At 41.0% G+C, this 20073-nt stretch overlaps 1 protein-coding gene across 4 annotated transcripts in view; it reads right to left on the bottom strand.

The window, feature by feature from the left end:
* Positions 1-19461, bottom strand: part of epha10 (EPH receptor A10) — a 225115-nt gene extending 205654 nt beyond the window's left edge. For all 4 annotated transcript variants that reach the window (XM_058046811.2, XM_078791939.1, XM_058046810.2 and 1 more), the window contains exon 1: positions 19269-19461. In XM_058046811.2, the coding sequence (XP_057902794.2) occupies positions 19269-19347 (79 nt within the window). In that variant the 5' untranslated portion in view covers positions 19348-19461. The remainder of the gene's footprint in view (positions 1-19268) is intronic.
* Positions 19462-20073: the final 612 nt, after the last annotated feature.

A 20073-nucleotide genomic window follows, 5' to 3' on the forward strand; every position in this document is an offset into this window, starting at 1 on the left:
AAAGAAAATACATATCTATATAAAACATTTGCTGAGCTTAATTATAAAATATTAGCAAAATTGAATTTTGTCTTTTCCTGTTCCTGGGAACTTGATATGACGTAAAACGCAGCTTGAGACGTTCTTCGATTTAAAAAAACAGAGGCGAGCAATCGGTACTGGACTGCTGCGGAAAGTTTGTTTTTGATTCAAACTAAATTTCAAGACTGGACGAAGGAAAAACTGGGAATACGGAGTTATTCCAACAAGTGAAAGAAAAACTGGAGGAAGTCGGTATCACGTGATGTTGGTGTTTACGCTTTACTGCGCATGCCCCATTGACTATTCTGGTTGATCATAGCGGCGCATGTAGACACGCCATTGGAATATTCCTTTCCATGTATAACATTGCTTTCGGAAAGGTCATTCGGAAAGATTCCATTCGGAAAGAGAAAAACTCATGTAAACGTGGCTATTGATTGAGAAGAATGAATTTCACTGGGTCACTGGGTTTGCACAGTCATGGGGAGCTTTTTGGGTTGTGGGAATAGCAGCCCAGACTTCCCTTTCCCTGGCTACTTTGTCCAGTTCCTTAGCCAGTTGAGAGACAATCTGGACACAACATGTCCTGAGTCTTCCCTAAACTGCCCCAGCCACCTCATCTGGCTCTTCCCAAAGCAGAGAAGCAGAGGTTCTGGTCCAAGTTTCCGCACGGATGACAGTGTTTCTCAGCTAGTCTAAGGCAAAGCCCAAGCACCCTACTGAGAAAACTCATTCTGGCAATCTTGTCCTTTGGGTCATTACTGAACCCTAGTTCCGACCGGTCAAACTCTTCACCACAACGGACCGATGTAGAGTCCGCATTACTGAAGACACCCAACCGATCGGCCAGTCGATCTCACGTTCCATACTTCGACTTCGCCCCAAGTAAGTTGACCCCTGGTCCTATTTTGGCTGTTGACGAATAGATGGATACCATCCACATTCTGGTGTTCAGGAACAGTTCCGAATCCTGCAAACTGAAAATCGGTGGTAAAAACGTCTTTGCCTAATACAGAGTTTGGTTACAACAAGCATATCCGTGGAAAACTTGGAAGATGGATTTGACTTTCAAAACTTGCAAATCCAGAGCCACATTATCTTCTATATTAAATGTAGTCAAGGCAATCACAGCCCAATAAGTGGGTTCACACCTTCACTTATTCTCCGGAGGTATGTAAATAGACCAGATCACAGCAAGAATGCCGATATTCAAGTCTGGATTGCTCAAGACAAATTCCCCAGCATAGAAAAACAATTACACCCCACAAGCTGGTAACCCATTTGCACTCTCATGTAAATCCCTGCCAATGAATAGGATTCATTGAGTGCCTTAGTGGCATTTAGTGATTTAGCGGCAGGCTCCTTCAAACGACCTTCCAGAAAAGTCCATTACTTTACCTCTTCTGAACACACATAACGCTCGAGTCAAGACTTCAGAGAGATAGGTAATACGCCATTAACTGGAGCCGCTCTATCCATGACACACTGCCAAGTTTAATTGTGATAGAGTTAAGAGAATAAGAGAGTGGGACAGATTGGAAAGAACAGTTGAGGGAATGATGGAAAAAGGAGAAAAAAAGGGCGGGAGAAAGTCTGTCACTTCCTGTGCTAAAGTAAACCATTCCAATCTGTCCTTGAGAGAAGATCCATACATCTCAGCACTACATTATTATATAAAGCAAACCCCTCGGGCTGTAATTACTCACCACAAATTGGGAAAAACTTCCCCAAAAAAAATACATTTACCAGCACAATACTAATTCTTCCATAACCACCAGGTAAACAAACGTCTTCGCATATGGAGAAAAAAAAAATGGCCACATCATCCTCATAATAACCCTTGGTAACCCCATTAAAATCAATTCATCCATGAAAAGGTGCACCAAATATTCTCTCTTTCACGCACACACACACACACACACACACACACAAAAGACGCCTCAGACTCGCTAAACACTCCGCAAATGCATTAAATGCTAGGTCGAACCAATTACAGCACATTTAAAGCAATTCTTTAAATTCTTTTCAGTATGTGGAATCAAACTATAGAATGGATTGAGTAAGGAACTCAAACAATGCACAACGATGAGCCAATTCAAGAAACAATACAAGCAGTTGATGTTTGCTAAATACAAGGATGAAGAGTCTTGAACCAGTCATGATGTGCTATATATATCACTATATTGACACTTACTATGGTACACATTATGTCATTGGGTGGTCATATCACCTAGTACTTTGGTACAAGGTACATTATTTAAAAAAAAAACAAAAAAAAACACAAACTGTATTATGGAAAGCAGGAAGTGAACAAATGTAATGGTTACTGATTGTAAAAGTACTACTGTGAACTGATTATGTGATGCATTCAATTGTAATCTGATGCATGTTCAAATGAAATAAAACCATTACCATTACCATACTTCAGCTCCACTGGCACTCGTGTACAATTCACGGTATTTTGCCGTACGGAAGAGTACCCCCCCCCCCCACTCCCCTGTTAAACAAGGCAGAATAAATAATGATGAATGGATGTAAACACAGTTCAGTGAAAACTCAGTGCATTTAGCAATTAGAGACACAGCAGGCTGTAGGAAGGAATGTCTGTTTTGTTGACAAAATCACCGGCGTCTCTCTCTCTCTCTCTTTGATTTGCCGATTGAGTCAAAAAAAGCATTGCAATTGACCGCCATCTTAACCGGCTAAGTCACAGAGGTGACTTAAGTTCCCAGGTCATCCTGACGTCCAGCTTGCTGGTTTTGTCTGACGGATTGAGTGGCAGACTAATTGCCTTTTGCAAACAGGAAGGCAACATTCACAGCTGAGAGGAAGCCGGCAAGCCGCAGGGGGGGCGGGGGGGGGGGCGCATCTCACCGACCACTCAGCACTGATGACACTGATTGCAATCACCAGCGTTGAGCGTGCAACGTGCATACAGAAGCAGACACAAAAACACGAAGAAGCACATACGTCGCATTACTGTATATTCTCTTAACAATAACAGTAATAATAATTTTAAAAAATGGTTCAGTCAACTTTCTGCATTAAGGAAGGTTCGCTGTATTTTTTTTTCAGCCTTTCAGCCACACATCAATTTTTCTTGACAATAACAAAATCACTAAAGTTCTTACAAATAGTGATATTTATCCAAATGAGGCACATTTAGTTGCACCTGGCATTAAAAGGAACAAGAAATTTAAGAAACAAGAGTGGTGTAATAACTGTATACGGCGGTGTAGTGGTTAGCATGCAGACCTCACAGCTAGGAGACCAGGGTTCAATTCTCCCCGTTTTCTCCGGGTACTCCGGTTTCCTCCCACATTCCAAAAACATGCTAGGTTAATTTGCGACGGTAGAAAATTATTTAATGGATGAGCGGTGGATGAGCGGTTAGCATGCAGGCCACACAGCTAGGAGACCCGAGTTCGATTCTTGCATGGGTTTTCTCCGCATACACCGGTTTCCTCCCACATTCCAAAAACATGCTAGGTTAATTGTCGACTCCAAATTGTCCATAGGTATGAATGTGAGTGTGAATGGTTGTTTGTCTATATGTGCCCTGTGATTGGCTGGTGACCAGTCCAGGGTGTACCCCGCCTCTTGCCCAAAGACAGCTAGGATAGGCTCCAGCGCCCCCCGCGACCCTCGTGAGGAAAAAGCGGTAGAAAATGAATGAATGAATGAAGAACATATTGAGTGGGTTGATGTTTCTGTTGGAAAAAAATTGCCTCGATTTTCATACATCAAACCTTTTGGAACTAATTAATAACAAAACACCAGGTACCGCTATAATATGCCCTTTTTATGTAGCTAAATAAGAAAAAAACCAATTTAAAAACATGTATTTGTTATTCTTTAATAAGGTTGTAAAAATCAATGTTTTTTTTTCATGTTGTAATCTTTTCATAAGAATATGTGGTATTTTATTCACAGACAAAGACGCCTTCTCTGTTGTTCTTTGAAAGAATTTAGCAAACCGAGTATGTGAGGACAAGGACATTGATTCCCCCCCCCCCACTCGGTTACTGAAGAAAGAGTAAAAAGCACTTCTAACAAACCTTTTTATTCACTTGAATTAATTCATTGAAAGTTACCATAATATATAGGTAAAAAAAATATGACTTTGTGGTTAAAATGTACAAACTTGTAAGATTGTTTAGGAATACACTAACTAACTAACTAACTAACTAACTAACTAAGCGGACCACACTTGAAAAGCAGATTTACATTTTCAGAATTTGGTTCAAAGATCTGGATGGTGGACAAGTGGTAAAGCCACCTGGGTTCGATTCCCCACTCTGTGTGGAGTTTGCATGTTGCATGCATGGGGTTTTCTCCGGGTACTCCGGTTTCCTCCCACATTCCAAAAACATGCTAGGTTAATTGGCGACTCCAAATTGTCCATAGGTATGAATGTGAGTGTGAATGGTTGTTTGTCTATATGTGCCCTGTGATTGGCTGGCTACCAGTCCAGGGTGTACCCCGCTTCTCACCTGGAGACAGCTGGGATAGGCTCCAGCACGCCTGCGAGCCTTGTGAGGATGATGCGATATAGAAAATGAATGAATGTTTACTATTTTAGATACAAATTGAAAGGTCACTATAGGGGTGTTATTTCATGTGAAGTGGTCTCTAATAATGGTCAAAACCATATTTAAGATAATTGGTATCGAAAATGTATGAATGTTTACTATTTTAGATACAAATTGAAAGGTCACTATAGGGGTGTTATTTAATGTTAACTGGTCTCTAATAATTGTAAAACCCATATTTAGAATAAGTGGTATAGAAAATGAATGAATGTTTACTATTTCACGTAGATAAAAAATAGAAAGGTCACTATAGGGGTGTTATTTCAAGTCAACTGGTCTCTAATAATGGTAACAACCATAGTTAGGATAAGCAGTATAGAAAATGAATGCATGTTCACTATTTTACATACAAATTGAAAGGTCACTATAGGGGTGTTATTTCAGGTCTTGTGGTCTCAAATAATGGTAACAACCATATTTAGGATAAGCGGTGTAGAAAATGAATGAATGTTGACTATTTTAGATACAAATTGAAAAGTCACTATAGGGGTGTTACTTCAAGTCAACTGGTCTCTAATAATGGTAACAACAATATTTAAGATAAGTGGTACAGAAAATGAATGAATGTTTACTATTTTAGATACAAATTGAAAGGTCACTATAGGGATGTTATTTCATGTCAAGTGGTCTCTAATAGTGGTCAAAACCACATATAGTATAAGCGGTATAGTAGATGTTTACTATTTTGGATACAACTTGAAAGGTTACTGTAGGGGTGTTATTTCAGGTCTAGTGGTCTCTAATAATGGTTGCCACCATTGTATGTGCTGTTATTTTTCCCCTCACAAATGTCATCCAAAAAGGTAGCCAATTATGGAATCTAAAAAAAAAAAAAAAAAAACCTGGACCAAATCCCATGCTTTTCTCGTACATCCTGGACCACCTTCTGGGCTTGCAGCCTTTTTGCCCTGATAAACTGACAAGAGCAGCTTTCATGCTGGTGTGTTAGCCCGCCTCACCCGTTCCCCCAATTACATTCGGTACCGTCTATGCACGCTCTCTGGGACCCGGCCTTAGCTACTAACACCCTTTCATTACGGATAGTCATCGCCACGGGGAGCCATCGCTTCAAAGACACCCTGCTTTCTCCTTCCGTGTTGATGTTAGAGAGGGTGCAGGTGGCAGGTGTGATGAGGGGGGTGGGGGAGGGGGTGTTGGTCAGGTGGCTTCTGTAAAACTGACACCGCCACAGGATTTATGTATTTATTCATCATCGAGGAAGATGTGCATTAAAAGGATGGGCAATTTTCCAGGTCGCTGACCAAGCCCGCACGGCGAGGAGGTGATGATGAAGTAGAGAGTGATGAAGGTGGGAGTAAAGTGGCCAAGATGGCGTGCTGGTAAAGACGATACTGACAGTGAGATACACATCAGTGCATTTACATTTCACCTGTAGGCCTGTGACAGAGACTTATCCTAAGTACATGTTGTTTATTTGGGTTTTTTTTCTGTGGTTTCGCATATATACATTCGCATCTATCTGATACGCCGGCTGTCGCTTAATGAGTTTGAAAGGTCAAACGCCTCTCCAGAAGATTAATGGGGTTTTCAGAGACATCAGGGTAATGGTTTACCAGGCCCGGCCGGACACATTTCCAACATGACGGTCATTACCACTCCTCGGTGAAGACGGGAGGAGGGCTCACGAGCAAAAGACAACACCAAACTGGGTAGTGGCATTAGCGGGGTAGTGACGGTCCAAAATCCAATATTTTTCACGTGACTCGAAATGGTCTCCTATGGGAAGACATGTTGCCATTAGCCACGTTTACATGAGGAGTTTTTCCGAATGGAATCTTTCCGAAAGCAATGGTATACATGGAAAGGAATATTCCAATGGCGTGTCTACATGCGGCGCTATAATCAACCAGAATAGTCAATGGGGCATGCCCAGTAAAACGTAAACACCAACATCACGTGATACCGATTTCCTCCAGTTTTTCTTTCACTTGTTGGAATAACTCCGTATTCCCAGTTTTTCCTTTGTCCAGTCTTGGAATTCATTTTGAATCAAAAACAAACTTTCTGCAGCAGTCCAGTGCCGATTGCTCGCCTCCATTTTTTTTTTTTTTTTTAATCGAAGAACGTCTGGAGCTGCGTGTTACGTCATATCTCAGCATTCGCTGAAAGAACGCTACCCGGGAACAGGAAAAGATAAAGTTCAATCTTGCTAATATTTTATAATTAAGCTCGGCACATGTTTTATATAGATATGTATTTTCTTTTTTTTTAATAAAACTGGACTTGTGAATGGCGTATAGAAGGGTTTAGATTCTGTTCCACAGATGGCACTAATGCACACGAAAGCTGCTTGCCAACCGCCAATAAACAACAGAAGAAGAAAAAGAACGCAGTCTGACAACTTTCCGATTGAGCAGGTACAAGATACCTCAATCGGATTTGGGGAAAGGAATATTCCACCCCTGTGAATCTGATTATATATTCATTCGGATTGGCACTTGGTGTATACAAAGGTTACATTCTTTCCGTTTGAGCAAATAACCCGAATGGAATTGGAATATTTGGGTCCATGTAAACATGGTTATTGATGTAATAAAGATCCCACATTTATGTAATGATTATAATCATTAGACAAATGGTCAATGAGTAGGTTTACATGCAGTCAAATAACCGGAATATTAGCTGTACACACAGCCATATAAAGACTAATAATATGCTTGTATTTAGTGGATGTTGTTGTATATTCCGGAATATTTCAGAAACCGGAATAATGACTGCATGTAAACAAAGTGAATGTCTTGCAGGCAGTTAGTTGTTAAGTCCTTGTTTTTCATCCAATCTTGCTTAAATTCTACAGACGTGTCCTTGTAGCAAATGTAGCAAATGTAGCAAATTCAACCAAACACCGTAAAGTGCATGTGTTGCACACACAACACAGTAGGGTTGCCTGTTTTTGCCAGATTGTTACGTAAACACATCATCACCACCACAACAAACAAAGCATCCAACCGATGCTTCAATCCACGGAAATATGCACCGTAACTTGATATTTTAGCCAAAATAATAGTTAAGATCCAATCTGGAAATATTCATAAACATGATAATAAAACAATATGTCAACTTCAATCGCTAAGCCATGACCAGGATTAACAGAGCAGAAAGAAAAACAAAACGTTTCATATCGATTCCGTGCTCCCTGTGGACACCTGTAAAGATTAAGCCAGTATGTGGTCGCCTTTCAGTGTGGGTTGTTGTGTGTTCAAATGCTCTTGGTAATTGAAATACATCTCATGTTTGTAAACAAATTGACCACGCCACTTATAGCAAACACACTTGTTTTTTTTTTTGTTTTTTTTAAATAATGCAGAGCATGAGTAACTTCAAACTTGTCGGTTATAAGAAATACTCGATATTGGATTTCTGGCAGATAACAGATATCAACCGATAAGACATACTGCAATCTGCAATACAAGCTATAGAAATATCACGTTTATTTTTAACAATTTGTCAATTCAGGCTGGTCGAGATCTGGGTTCGATTCCGCCCTTGGTACAAAGCTTCTCGTCCGAAGACAGCTGGGATAGGCTCCAGCACAACTGCCACCCTCGTGAGGATAAGTAGTAGAAAATTAATGAATTAATTAATTTGTCAAGTCATTAAAAAAAATCATCTCCAACTCAGTCGGACTAGTCTTAATAAATTCATAAACAAGACTCAAATTTAATAATGCTAATAATGCTAATACCACATTCCAAAAACATGCTAGGTTAATCGGCGACTCCAAATTGTCCATAGGTATGAATGTGAGTGTGAATGGTTGTTTGTCTATATGTGCCCTGTGATTGGCTGGCCACCAGTCCAGGGTGTACCCCGCCTCTTGCCCGAAGACAGCTGGGATAGGCTCCAGCACCCACTGCGACCCTCGTGAAGATAAGCGGTAGAAAATGAATGAATGAATATACATAACATGGCTGCACGACGGTCGAGTGGTTAGTGCACAAGCTAAAAGACCCGAGTTCAATTCCACTCTCGGCCATCTCTGTGTGGAGTTTGCATGTTCTCCCCGTGCATGCGTGGGTTTTCTCCGGGTACTCCGGTTTCCTCCCACATTCCAAAAACATGCTAGGTTAATTAGCGACTCCAAATTGTCCATAGGTATGAATGTGAGTGTGAATGGTTGTTTGTCTATATGTGCCCTGTGATTGGCTGGCGACCAGTCCGGGGTGTACCCCGCCTCTCGAAGACATCTGGGATAGGCTCCAGCACCCCCTTGTGAAGGATAAGTGGTAGAAAATGAATGAATGAATGAATAATGCTAATAATGACACATTTGGAAATTATATCGGAATTATAGCGAGACATCATAATCAGCAAAAAAAAATCTCATTGCATGACAATATTAGTCTGCTGCCATTCTTGGACATCTCTAATATAATAAAATCTAAAAAGCATAGGATGTACTGATATACTGTATCTACAGTATGTATATTCCACATCTTTTTTTTCCTCCTGTCTATTCCCATTGTATAATCTGCTAACATGTGTCAAGAGTTCAGACATGCTAAAGCGGAATCAGTGAACATGAAAAGTACATTACGAGGTCGCTTACACGGGTCGGCCAATCTTGGCCAGAAAACCAAAGTGTTGGAACGGAAGAGTGAAAACTGGAGAACCTCCAGCGTGTACGGCCCCACACATGCTATACATGTAGATGAAGCCCCACTCTCTTTTCCACAAAAAGAAAGTGGACATCGTGTTTGGACAAAATAAAACCTTCTCTTGTCAGCTTATATAGATTGTTGCGTAACTAAACGTGGACTGGACGTTGCCTCAGCTGTAGCCTAAGGCGATGACCTTGTGTGCTTCCCCAAAATTTTAAAAATAAAACACATCTAGAATAAGATATGTTGTCAAACAACATTAAAGCGGAAATTTTAAATGTTTTTCTTAGACTGTTTTCAGCTCCAGGAGACAAACACACACACACACACACACACACACACCTTTAACAAATGGCCTTAAAGCTCATCCCTGATTCAAAAGAATGTGACAGAGCGTGCCGTGTCTTAATAGCACAAATGTAAGTATGTTGGAGTTCACTACACAAGGTCGCTCAGCAGAGTGAGTTTTGGTCTTTTAAAATAGCCTCCGTCGACTCCATATGGCGTTAAGTCCGTGACTCCGCAGAGCAAAGACTACACTGTTATTATAACATCGGAACGGCAATGGATGCTAATTAAGTACCTCCATCAAGTGTAAAAGTGAAACAACCATTTTGGTAGTTAGCTAATTGGATGATGCAAAAAAAAATAAAAATATACCACTGGTGCACTGTCAGGGCCAGCAAGGCCTTCTGTGCTGGCCTAGACATTAGCAGAAGCACTGACCTACATTTAAAAGTTTAATTGTAGTATTCATTCATGCATTCGTTTTCTACTGCTTATCCTCACAAGGGGCGCAGGGGGGGTGCTGGAGCCTATCCCAGCTGTCTTCAGGCGAGAGGCGGGGTATGAATTTATTAAGACTAGTTCGATTGAGTAGAAGAAGATTTTTTTATGACTTGACAAATTCATTCATTCATTTTCTACCGCTTATCCTCATGAGTGTGGCAGGTGTGCTGGAGCCTATCCCAGCTGTCTTCGGGCGAGAGGTAGGGTACACCCTGGACTGGTGGCCAGCCAATCACAGGGCACATATAGACAAACAACCATTCACACTCACATTCATACCTATGGACAATTTGGATAATTTGGAGTTGGCAATTAACCTAGCATGTTTTTCGAATGTGTGAGGAAATTGGTATTAGCATTATTAGCATTATTAGCATTATTAAATTTGAGTCTCATTTATGAATTTATTAAGACTAGTCCGACTGAGTAGGAGAAAATGACTTGACAAATTCATTCATTCATTCATTTTCTACCGCTTATCCTCATGAGTGTGGCAGGTGTGCTGGAGCCTATCACAGCTGTCTTCGGATGAGAAGCGGGGTACACCCTGGACCGAGGGGGGAATTGAACCCGGGTCTCGACCAGTCCGACTTGACAAATTCATTCATTCATTCATTTTCAACTGCTTTTTCCTCATGAGGGTTGCGGGGGTGCTGGAGCCTATCCCAGCTGTCTTCGGGCAAGAGGCGGGGTACACCCTGGACTGATCACCAACCAATCACAGGGCACATATAGACAAACAACCATTCACACTAGCCTAGCATGCATGTTTTTGGAATGTGGGAGGAAACCGGAGTACCCGGAGAAAACCCACGCATGCACGGGGAGAACATGTAAACTCCACACAGAGATGCCTGAGTGGGGAATCGAACCCGGGTCTCCTAGCTGTGTGGCCTGCGCACGAACCACTCTCTAAATGATATTAATGTATTCCTATCAGCTTGTATGTGATGTAATATCAAAGTAATGTGCCTTGGGCCTTCAAAATCAGGAGTGCTGGCCTCTGAAACGCACACATTATTTGCAATGGAGCTGTTTTTTTTTTCACAGGATCAGCTTGTAGGCCCTCAGTCCTGATTGGTAGACGTGAAAAGTTCTGCTCGTAACATTTGGCTGAGCGGCAACTTTCCAAGCATTGGTGTACCCAGTTGTACGTATAGCTATGGCATATATTTATTATGTTTTCATAATGTTGTCTATATATGGCCTGCAATTGGCTGGTGACCAGACCAGTGGGTACCCTGCATCTTTCCTAAAGTCAGCTGGCATAGGCTCCAGCAGAGGCATAGAAAATGGATGGATGACTCAAAATAAGCCGTGACTCATGAAAAGGTGCATAACGTGATGTCACATGGATTACATATTTACTTTTACGCCTATGACATTTTGAATGGTGTGTTGATATGCAGACTCTTTCCACCTTGGCTCGCCTGACTGCCTTTTTAGTTCAGGTTTAATTACAACCACGTTATTTTTTTTTTTTTTTTTTTACGACTCAAATGGAAAACAGGCAAGTTAAATGAAATGCGGTAAGTGTGAGGGTGGCAGACTAAATGTTGTCAGCTCAATTCCCAACATGCCCACCCACATCAAGCCTTGAATTAATGTAGTCGGTGTTGATACCCTCTCCATGTAAAACAGGCCAACGGTGGCATTTACCTACTTTAGCCAACTTGAAAACAGATATGCATGATAATGGATTTATACAGCACTTCATTACAGATACCGACAAAAAGTGATATTAATTTAAAGTTAATAAAAAAAAATACTTAATGTTCAGTGCTGCTCACAAGTCATGCATGAATTAGGCCTGCAGGCTACAAAATGCAGGCTACAATGCAACACCAGAAAGGCATTGCTTCATTCTAAATGTGGTTTTAACATTATTGGAGCCCTCTAAACATGACATAGCACACCTATAGTCACATTTAGATTTGTGTTATCCAATATAGAATAAAAATAAGCCATTTAAGACATAAATAAGATGTGTATGTTTCTGTAAATGTGTTCCTTGCTTGTGTGTTTTTACCTTTGTCCTTAAAAGGCATCATGACAGTATGAATACCTGATAGAAAATGACATTGAATCCACATTTTTATTTAGATTTTGGCTGTTGGAGTCTGTTGTCCTAAACCTTTGATTGGCTGATGAACAGCCTATATAAGTTTAATGGTTGTTAAATAATAATAATAAGAATAATAATAATAAATTGCTCATTAAAAAAGTGCATTTTTAAACTCCTTAACAGTGCAAAAATTTAAATTATTGCATATTTTCATCTGGCTACACTGATAGTTGTGTGTTTATTTCACTTTTTTCACAATTACGCAATTAGGGTTATAGGTCAGCAACCCACGGCTGCAGAGCCGCATGTTACTCTTTAGCCTCTTTGTTGTGGCTTCCTTTGCAATGCTTCAATATTTAAATATTCAATGCACCTCTTTGTAAAAAAAACTTAAAGAATATAGTTGGTGGGTAGACAAATTATTTTTTTAGATTAAAATGAGCAAAGCATTATTAGAGCCCTGTAGACATGACAAAACATGACTATAGTCACATTTATACTCTTTTTATTTACAACATATTGCGCAACTGCAGGGTCTTGAGAGACATGCTAACTCGCAAACTAGAGAGCTAGCAACCTAAACGGTAGTAAGTTATTTCCTATAAACTTAAATAGCCAAAAACTTACCACTTCCACACGGATAGCGAGGATAACTATTAACAGTTATTTAACCTTTAACATGAACATTAATCAAACGTAATAATTTTTTCTGGGTACATGATACCATACAGCATCCATATTAAACTTGCGCGGGCCGCACTAACATTAAACTTTCATATCAAGGCGGGGGGCCTCAAACTAGTGTCCTGCGGGCCACATTTGGCCCGCGGGCCGCGTGTTTGAGACCCCTGCTTTAATCATGTTGAGGCACTAGTATACAGTACATGAAGACGGCAACACAGTCATCACCTTATGCATTGATTAATCAATAAATCCATATATGCAGTCCAAGCATATATCTTCCACCACTTATCTCAAACAGCTGCACAAAGCCCACATGACATTGTCTAATACAGCTGTAACACCTTCTAAGCCCCCGATCTTTATTCCCACGTGCACACACACACACACACACACACACACACACACACCAACTGCCATAGTACTCCCATGCGCTTGATTCATTCTCGCCAATACGAGCAACCCCGCCTCCTGACGCTCCCGCAGCCTCCTCACCGGGAACAAAGGCCCTCACGTCACCATATTGGGTTCTAGTAGTGACATCGCTTCTCTTTCCCACACACACACACACAATTCATCAGTCTATCAGTCTTAGTCAATGTCTTCCAAGTAGACTGGGAAGTAAATAAGGATGTGGTTGACCAGTTACATCGACTCCCTGTAACCCCCCCCCCCACCCAGTTTGTTTGATTACACGCAACATACAAGAGCCATGACAGAAAGCAGAGGTGGCAGCTCTCCAATTCCCTCAATGCTTCCTCCGCACGGACCGTTATTCCCATTATATCCACAGCGACACTCCTCTCCTTCCCACTTTAACTTTCTTTCACTGTCATATAATTTTTTAGGAGGAGCGCCCGTCGTTTCCCTTTTCCGCCACCTGTCGCCGAGGTATTGACGAGAGAATGTCACTACTGTTGGACGCCTGTCATCAACACAAATCGCTTTCACCTTTCCTTCTCATAGAGGTCACCTGATCCAACACACACACACACACAGGCGGTCCATAACAGGAAGTGTATCCGACCCAGATGAATGAAAATAACCTTGCATATATCACAATTAGTTGCATAATCTGAAATATGAAAGCCTTTAAACCCGCCATAGACACATAAAGATAACTAGCATACATCAATAAATACAATTGTACATTACTGGATTGATATTTTATGCTACATATATATGCATACAAGCATGGAAAATTGAAATACATATATTTTGCAAAGTGGCTGCAATCTAGGCGGATAAGTGTAGGAGATAGTCAGCTTCATGGAAATAGGCTGCAGCAAAAATGTGAAAAAATGGCTAAGCTGGTATTTCACATTGCATGCATTGCTTGACATATTGTCTTATTGTCATGTCTTCAAAAGTGAACCAGAACCTCTTCTTCTAACATCTTATGAAAGTAGGAATAAACCTCAGCATACCTCAGGAGACCTCAGTTCAGCAATCATTAACAACAGAATGAAGGGCTGTTATGCATGACATCACCCAAGACCTTGGTATATTACGCGTGACTTCAAAAGTGTTCTTACGTAGTTCCGGCAAGGACAATATGCCCTGAAAGTTAGTTAAAGTAGTAAAAGTTATAGAAATATTAAGCATAAAGACAATTCTTCAAGTGTATTGTAGAGATACGTCAATTAAAAACATGGCTAAATGAACTAAAATACAAAATATAAGGCATTCAGAAGATGCATTCAAATGCATGATAATATGTAGTATTCTACAGTGGTCACTAGGTGTCAGTAATCTTACTGTAACGTTCGGTGACAACAACAGGCCTATTTTGCAGGTTTTAATTGTGTTGCAAAAGGCAAAATAACCCCTAACACGGAATACCCCCAATATCACTTCCTGTCAACCCCCCCCCCAGCACCGAAACACATTTACAACAACACGCACAAGTCTTATTTCTGTTACTATGTCGACTATACTAAGTGGAAAGGTGGAAAGGTGGCTATAGGGGTGTTATTTTATGTCTAGAGGTCTCTAATCGGATTTATTTGGAACGTTAGCATTTTAGATAGTATGTAGTACATATTCATTCATTCATTCTTTTTCTAGCGCTTATCCTCAAGGGTCACGGGGAGTGCTGGAGCCTATCCCAGCTGTCTTCGGGTGAGAGGCGGGGTACACCCTGGACTGGTGGCCAGCCAATCACAGGGCACATATAGACAAACAACCATTCACACTCACATTCATACCTATGGACAATTTGGAGTCGCCAATTAACCTAGCATGTTTTTGGAATGTGGGAGGAAACCGGAGTACCCGGAGAAAACCCACGCATGCACGGGGAGAACATGCAAACTCCACACAGAGATGCCCGAGTAGGGAATCGAACCCAGGTGGCCTGCACGCTTACCACTTTGGCTACCATCCAGATATTTGAACCAAATTCTGAAAATTTAAATCTGCTTTTCAAGAGTGTGGTCTGCTTAGTTAGTTAATTAGTTAGTTAGTTAATTCCCAAATAATCTTACAAGTTTGTACATTTTAACCACAAAATCATCATTTTTTTTAACCTATATATTTTGTAATTTTCAATGAATTAATACCACTTATCCTCATGAGGGTCGCCGGAGGTGCTGGAGCCTATCCCAGCTGTCTTCGGGTGAGAGGCGGGGTACACCCTGGACTGGTGGCCAGCCAATCACAGGGCACATATAGACAAACAACCATTCACACTCACATTCATACCTATGGACAATTTGGAGTCGCCAATTAACCTAGCATGTTTTTGCAATGTGGGAGGAAACCAGAGTACCCGGAGAAAACCCACGCATGCACGGGGAGAACATGCAAACGCCACACAGAGATGGCCGAGGGTGGGATTGAACTCAGGTCTGCGCGCTAACCACTCGACCGCCGTGCATTAAGAAGTTAACTTATATTTAATGTAACCAAGCAACCATTCTGTACAGTTAAGGCACTGTTTTTATTTCTATATCCATTTCTATTGAGATGCTCAACTGTAAATCGAAACAACAGAAATTAATCCCTCAGTATCCCACAATGCATCCTGCTGGGAAATATAATCTAGAATCACATGTGACAGGAAAGGATTGGCTTGCAAAACTGCATGCAAACCCTGAAATGACTGTGACGACTGAAGCATCAACCACGCAGCCTCAAAATCACGCCAATCCTCGCCACTCACTAAAGGCTGCTGTTGTTCAGCAACTGGCTCGCACCTTCGCTCGCCCTTCGCCGCTTGGTGCAGAGCGGATGGCTGGACGAGGAGGTAAGAGGGGAAGGGGAGGGGAGGGGAGGGACGAAGGCAGGGGGAAGTAAATGAGATCCCGATGAGATGCCAAGGTGTGTTAGTGGTGAGGTGCGGGGGAATGAGAAAAGCGTCCAGAAAAGGAGGGGAGTGGCTGGATTGACTGTGGGGGGTGATGGTGCGGCATGGCGCCCCCCCACCACCACCCCACAACACCAACCCCCAGGTTGTGTTAGCATTTGCTGGGTCAGCTTAACATGCAGCAGGCATGTACAGCAGAATGGGGACAATAAAGTGGGAAGAAAATGCAAAAAAAAATAAGACAACCACAGTGTAAATTATATTAAAAGTGTTAAAAGAAAAAAAAACTCACTTTTTCCTTGCTTGAATTGGTTATGGATTTAAATAGAATTATAATTGTTAAAAAAAAAAAAGATATTATTTCTCTTCCAAAACCAACACATTGCCTTTCCTATCATTAAATCCAAATAAAGCTACGGGACATTGCTTGGAATCATATCAATATGGCAAATGAAGCTGGCATGCCAAGCTCCAGAGCAAGTGTGCGAATGCATGAAAGCGTGCAAAAGCATCCGTTTGATTGCTCTTCTGAACATTTGTGTCCGCATGTGCGTGTCCGAGGGATCTCTTTAGCAGCAGTTTGGAAATTGTTACTTCAATCATGTGGACACACGAGGAAGATCGCATGCGAGCACGGCATGCAAGTGTCAAGCTAGTGTGTGTGTGTGTGTGTTTGGAATCTTCCATGTGCGTGTGTGTGATTGTGAGCTTATGATGTGTGAACATAGCATCTGCAAGCGTGTCAGATATAACGTTGTGGAATCTTTTTATGTTTGTTTTTGGTTTTAGCTCGCATCAATTCCTTACAAGTTGATGCACAAGACATGCACAGTCACCATGCAGGCAATTTATTAGGCAAGGTTGCATCATTAATGCGGGGGTGTATAAACCTTTCCAAGCAAGGGCTGCACACGCGTCAAAAAATACAAGGGGCCACTTTGATACAAATGTAGACATGCTAATAAGTTATATCTGTTTCTTAGCTTTGGGTTACATGTGACAAGGTGTGCTATTACTTTATCCATTGTTGCTGTTTATCAATTTTACAACATGTCAACTTTCTTCCTGTTATCATCTTTATTCCCATATTACATTTTCACAACCCAATTCCCCCCAAAATGTGTTGTGTTATAAATAGTCTTAAAATGTAATATTATAACATATAACATATGCTGAGAGCTGATTTTTTTGTTTTTTAATTTAAATCAGCAACGGCCTGCAAATTGCCCTCGGGGTACACTTTGGACACCTTTATTCCCATATTACATTTTCATGCATTTGTTGTGTTATAAATATTCTGAAAATGTTATATTATGACATAACATATGCCGAGAGCTGATTTTTTTTGTTTTTTCATTTAAATCAGCAACAGCCCGCAAATTGCCCCCGGGGTACACTTTGGACACCTTTATTCCCATATTACATTTTCACAACCCAATTCCCCCCAAAATTTGTTGTGTTATAAATATTCTTAAAATGTAATATTATAACATATAACATATGCCGAGAGCTGATTTTTTTTGTTTTTTAATTTAAATCAGCAACGGCCCGCAAATTGCCCTCAGGGTACACTTTGGACACCTTTATTCCCATATTACATTTTCACAACCCAATTCCCCCAAAAAATGTATTACTTGTTGTGTTATATTTATTCATTAATTTTCTACCGCTTATCCTCACGAGGGTCACGGTGGGTTGCTGGAGCCTATCCCAGTTGTCTTCGGGCGAGAGGCGGGGTACACCCTGGACTAGTGGCCAGCCAATCACAGGGCACATATAGACAAACAACCATTCACACTCACATTCATACCTATGGACAATTTGGAGTCGCTAATTAACCTAGCATGTTTTTTGGAATGTGGGAGGAAACCGGAGTACCCGGAGAGAAAACCCACGCATGCACGGCGAGAATATGCAAACTCCACACAGAGGATGGAATTGAACCTTGGTCTCCTAGCTGTGAGGTCTGGGCGGTAACCACTCGACCACCGTGCCGCCCCTGATTTTATATATATTTTTTAATTTAAATCAGCAACGGCCCGCAAATTGCCCCTGGGGTACACTTTGGACACCTTTATGTAGTGTGAACCAATGCAAGAGCTCTGTGACACATTATGTGTGGTATATAACTACATTTCATTCGTACTTAAGAGTTGTTTTATTAATTTTTAGTGGAGTGTAGTTCTAATAGGCTGCAAAATGCAACCAGGTTGAATATCTGATATTTTAATTTAAAATTTAAGCAGTTGATCGTGAAAAAAAAAATACAAATATGCACATGTTTACATCCCAGCTATGACCTTGTGCATCAATATGTGTGCATATGTACCAAATATTGTGCCCGGTGAATGTATCATTGTGCATCTACCTTGCCAAATAAAGAGCCAGAAGGTCTGAATCCATGGTGCTCTTTTTTCCCCCCACTTCACAGTCTCCAAAGTGATTAGGATCACTTTCTTGGCTTCACCTAACCAGCCTCTCACACACACTGAAACAGCCCTGAGAGTCATTTTAACAAAAGCTTTTGCATTGCTAAATTGTTTGTGCAGTACAGTTGTCTGCAAAGGCTCCCCATGTCTCTCTCTCTCTCTCTCTCTCTCTCTCCTCATAAACCAGAGGAGCGATAGAGAAATCACAGCCAAATCTCCCATCAGCATTAAATCTTGTTAAATCACATTGCACTGCTCAAATGCAGCAGTTTGGAATCCACACTTTATAAGCATCCAGTAGAATAAATGAATCAAAAGTGCTCCAAAGTATTAAAAAAATGAGAAAAAAAATAAAAGAGTAGTAAAATCAGCAGCAGGCGGACTGTAATAAGACAAAGAAACCAGTTGCACAATGATGCTGTGAATAAAACCATGCATAGAATTAAACTGGAATGTTATTCTTATCTAATGAAAAGTGGTTTTAATATATATATAGTATAATAAACGCGACAGCTTCATGTTTTAATAACCTATTTGCTTCATGTAATAGTGATTTTTTTTTTACACGTAAACGTACTTCTTTTCTTTCAAGGTGGACTTTCTTCACAAAAAGCGAACATTTTTTACTCAACAGTCCAACAATTACAAAGCAAAGTACCTGCTTCCTCCAAACATCCAAACAAGGAGCGCGCATCTGCGTGTTCATAACCACCAGTTTTTTTTTTACAAAAAGGAAGCAAATAAGTGTATTTTTTTACATACCTTCCTCCGCGCAACAGTCTTCCAAAGAGTTCAGCAATAATATCCAAAGCACCGAAATCAGCGTTTTACGGAGATCCATGTTTGTCTGGCCAGTTCCGCGGGGCTCTTGTCATCTCTCTCCAGCCTGCCTGCGCGCAAAAGCTCCGCAGCAGAGGCGCACTCCGGGATGGATGAATGGATGGAGTGGAAGCCGTTTGGGCAAATAGTGCTCCAATGTGGCGAGAGTAACGTGTATTTCATACCTCGGAGGAGGGGCTTATAGCATAGAGTGACAGCTCAAAGAACCAATGGCGATTGGGATTGGAGCCGGCGCGTGCCAAAGATTCGACCAATCACGGGTCTGCACTCTGAAAGCGTTTGCACCAGGTGTTCCCACTTTAGCGTAGTCAACGCCACAGCATGACTGCTCTCCGCTGCTACTAAAATGTACTCATCGGGAAAATATAGAATCTATAGAAAGCTGATGAAGTATTTAAATGTGTCAAAAACACAAAAAAGCTTCTGTTTTCTCTATGTAATCTAGATATTTATTCATGTTGTTGTGTGTTTATGAAACATCACATACAAAAATGCAAATATTCCATTACAAGCAGAGCATGCCCCTGTGCCCTGTGTTTTTTTTAATTTAAAAATATACTCCAAAATATTGCTGTTAGTTTCCGGTTAGCACACAATATAGCGCAAGTCTCATCGTGTTATTAATACACACATTCAACCGTTTGTAATGTATTTTTATCACAAAGCATCCCTGTTAGCAGTGTGCTAGCATGAATGTAAATAGCGGTTGACTGTGTAGTTCTTTGCT

This window comes from Doryrhamphus excisus, linkage group LG7 (assembly GCF_037039965.1).
Source record: "Doryrhamphus excisus strain RoL-2023G ecotype Guam linkage group LG7, RoL_Dexc_Guam_v1.1, whole genome shotgun sequence".
NCBI classification, from domain to species: Eukaryota; Metazoa; Chordata; class Actinopteri; order Syngnathiformes; family Syngnathidae; genus Doryrhamphus; species Doryrhamphus excisus.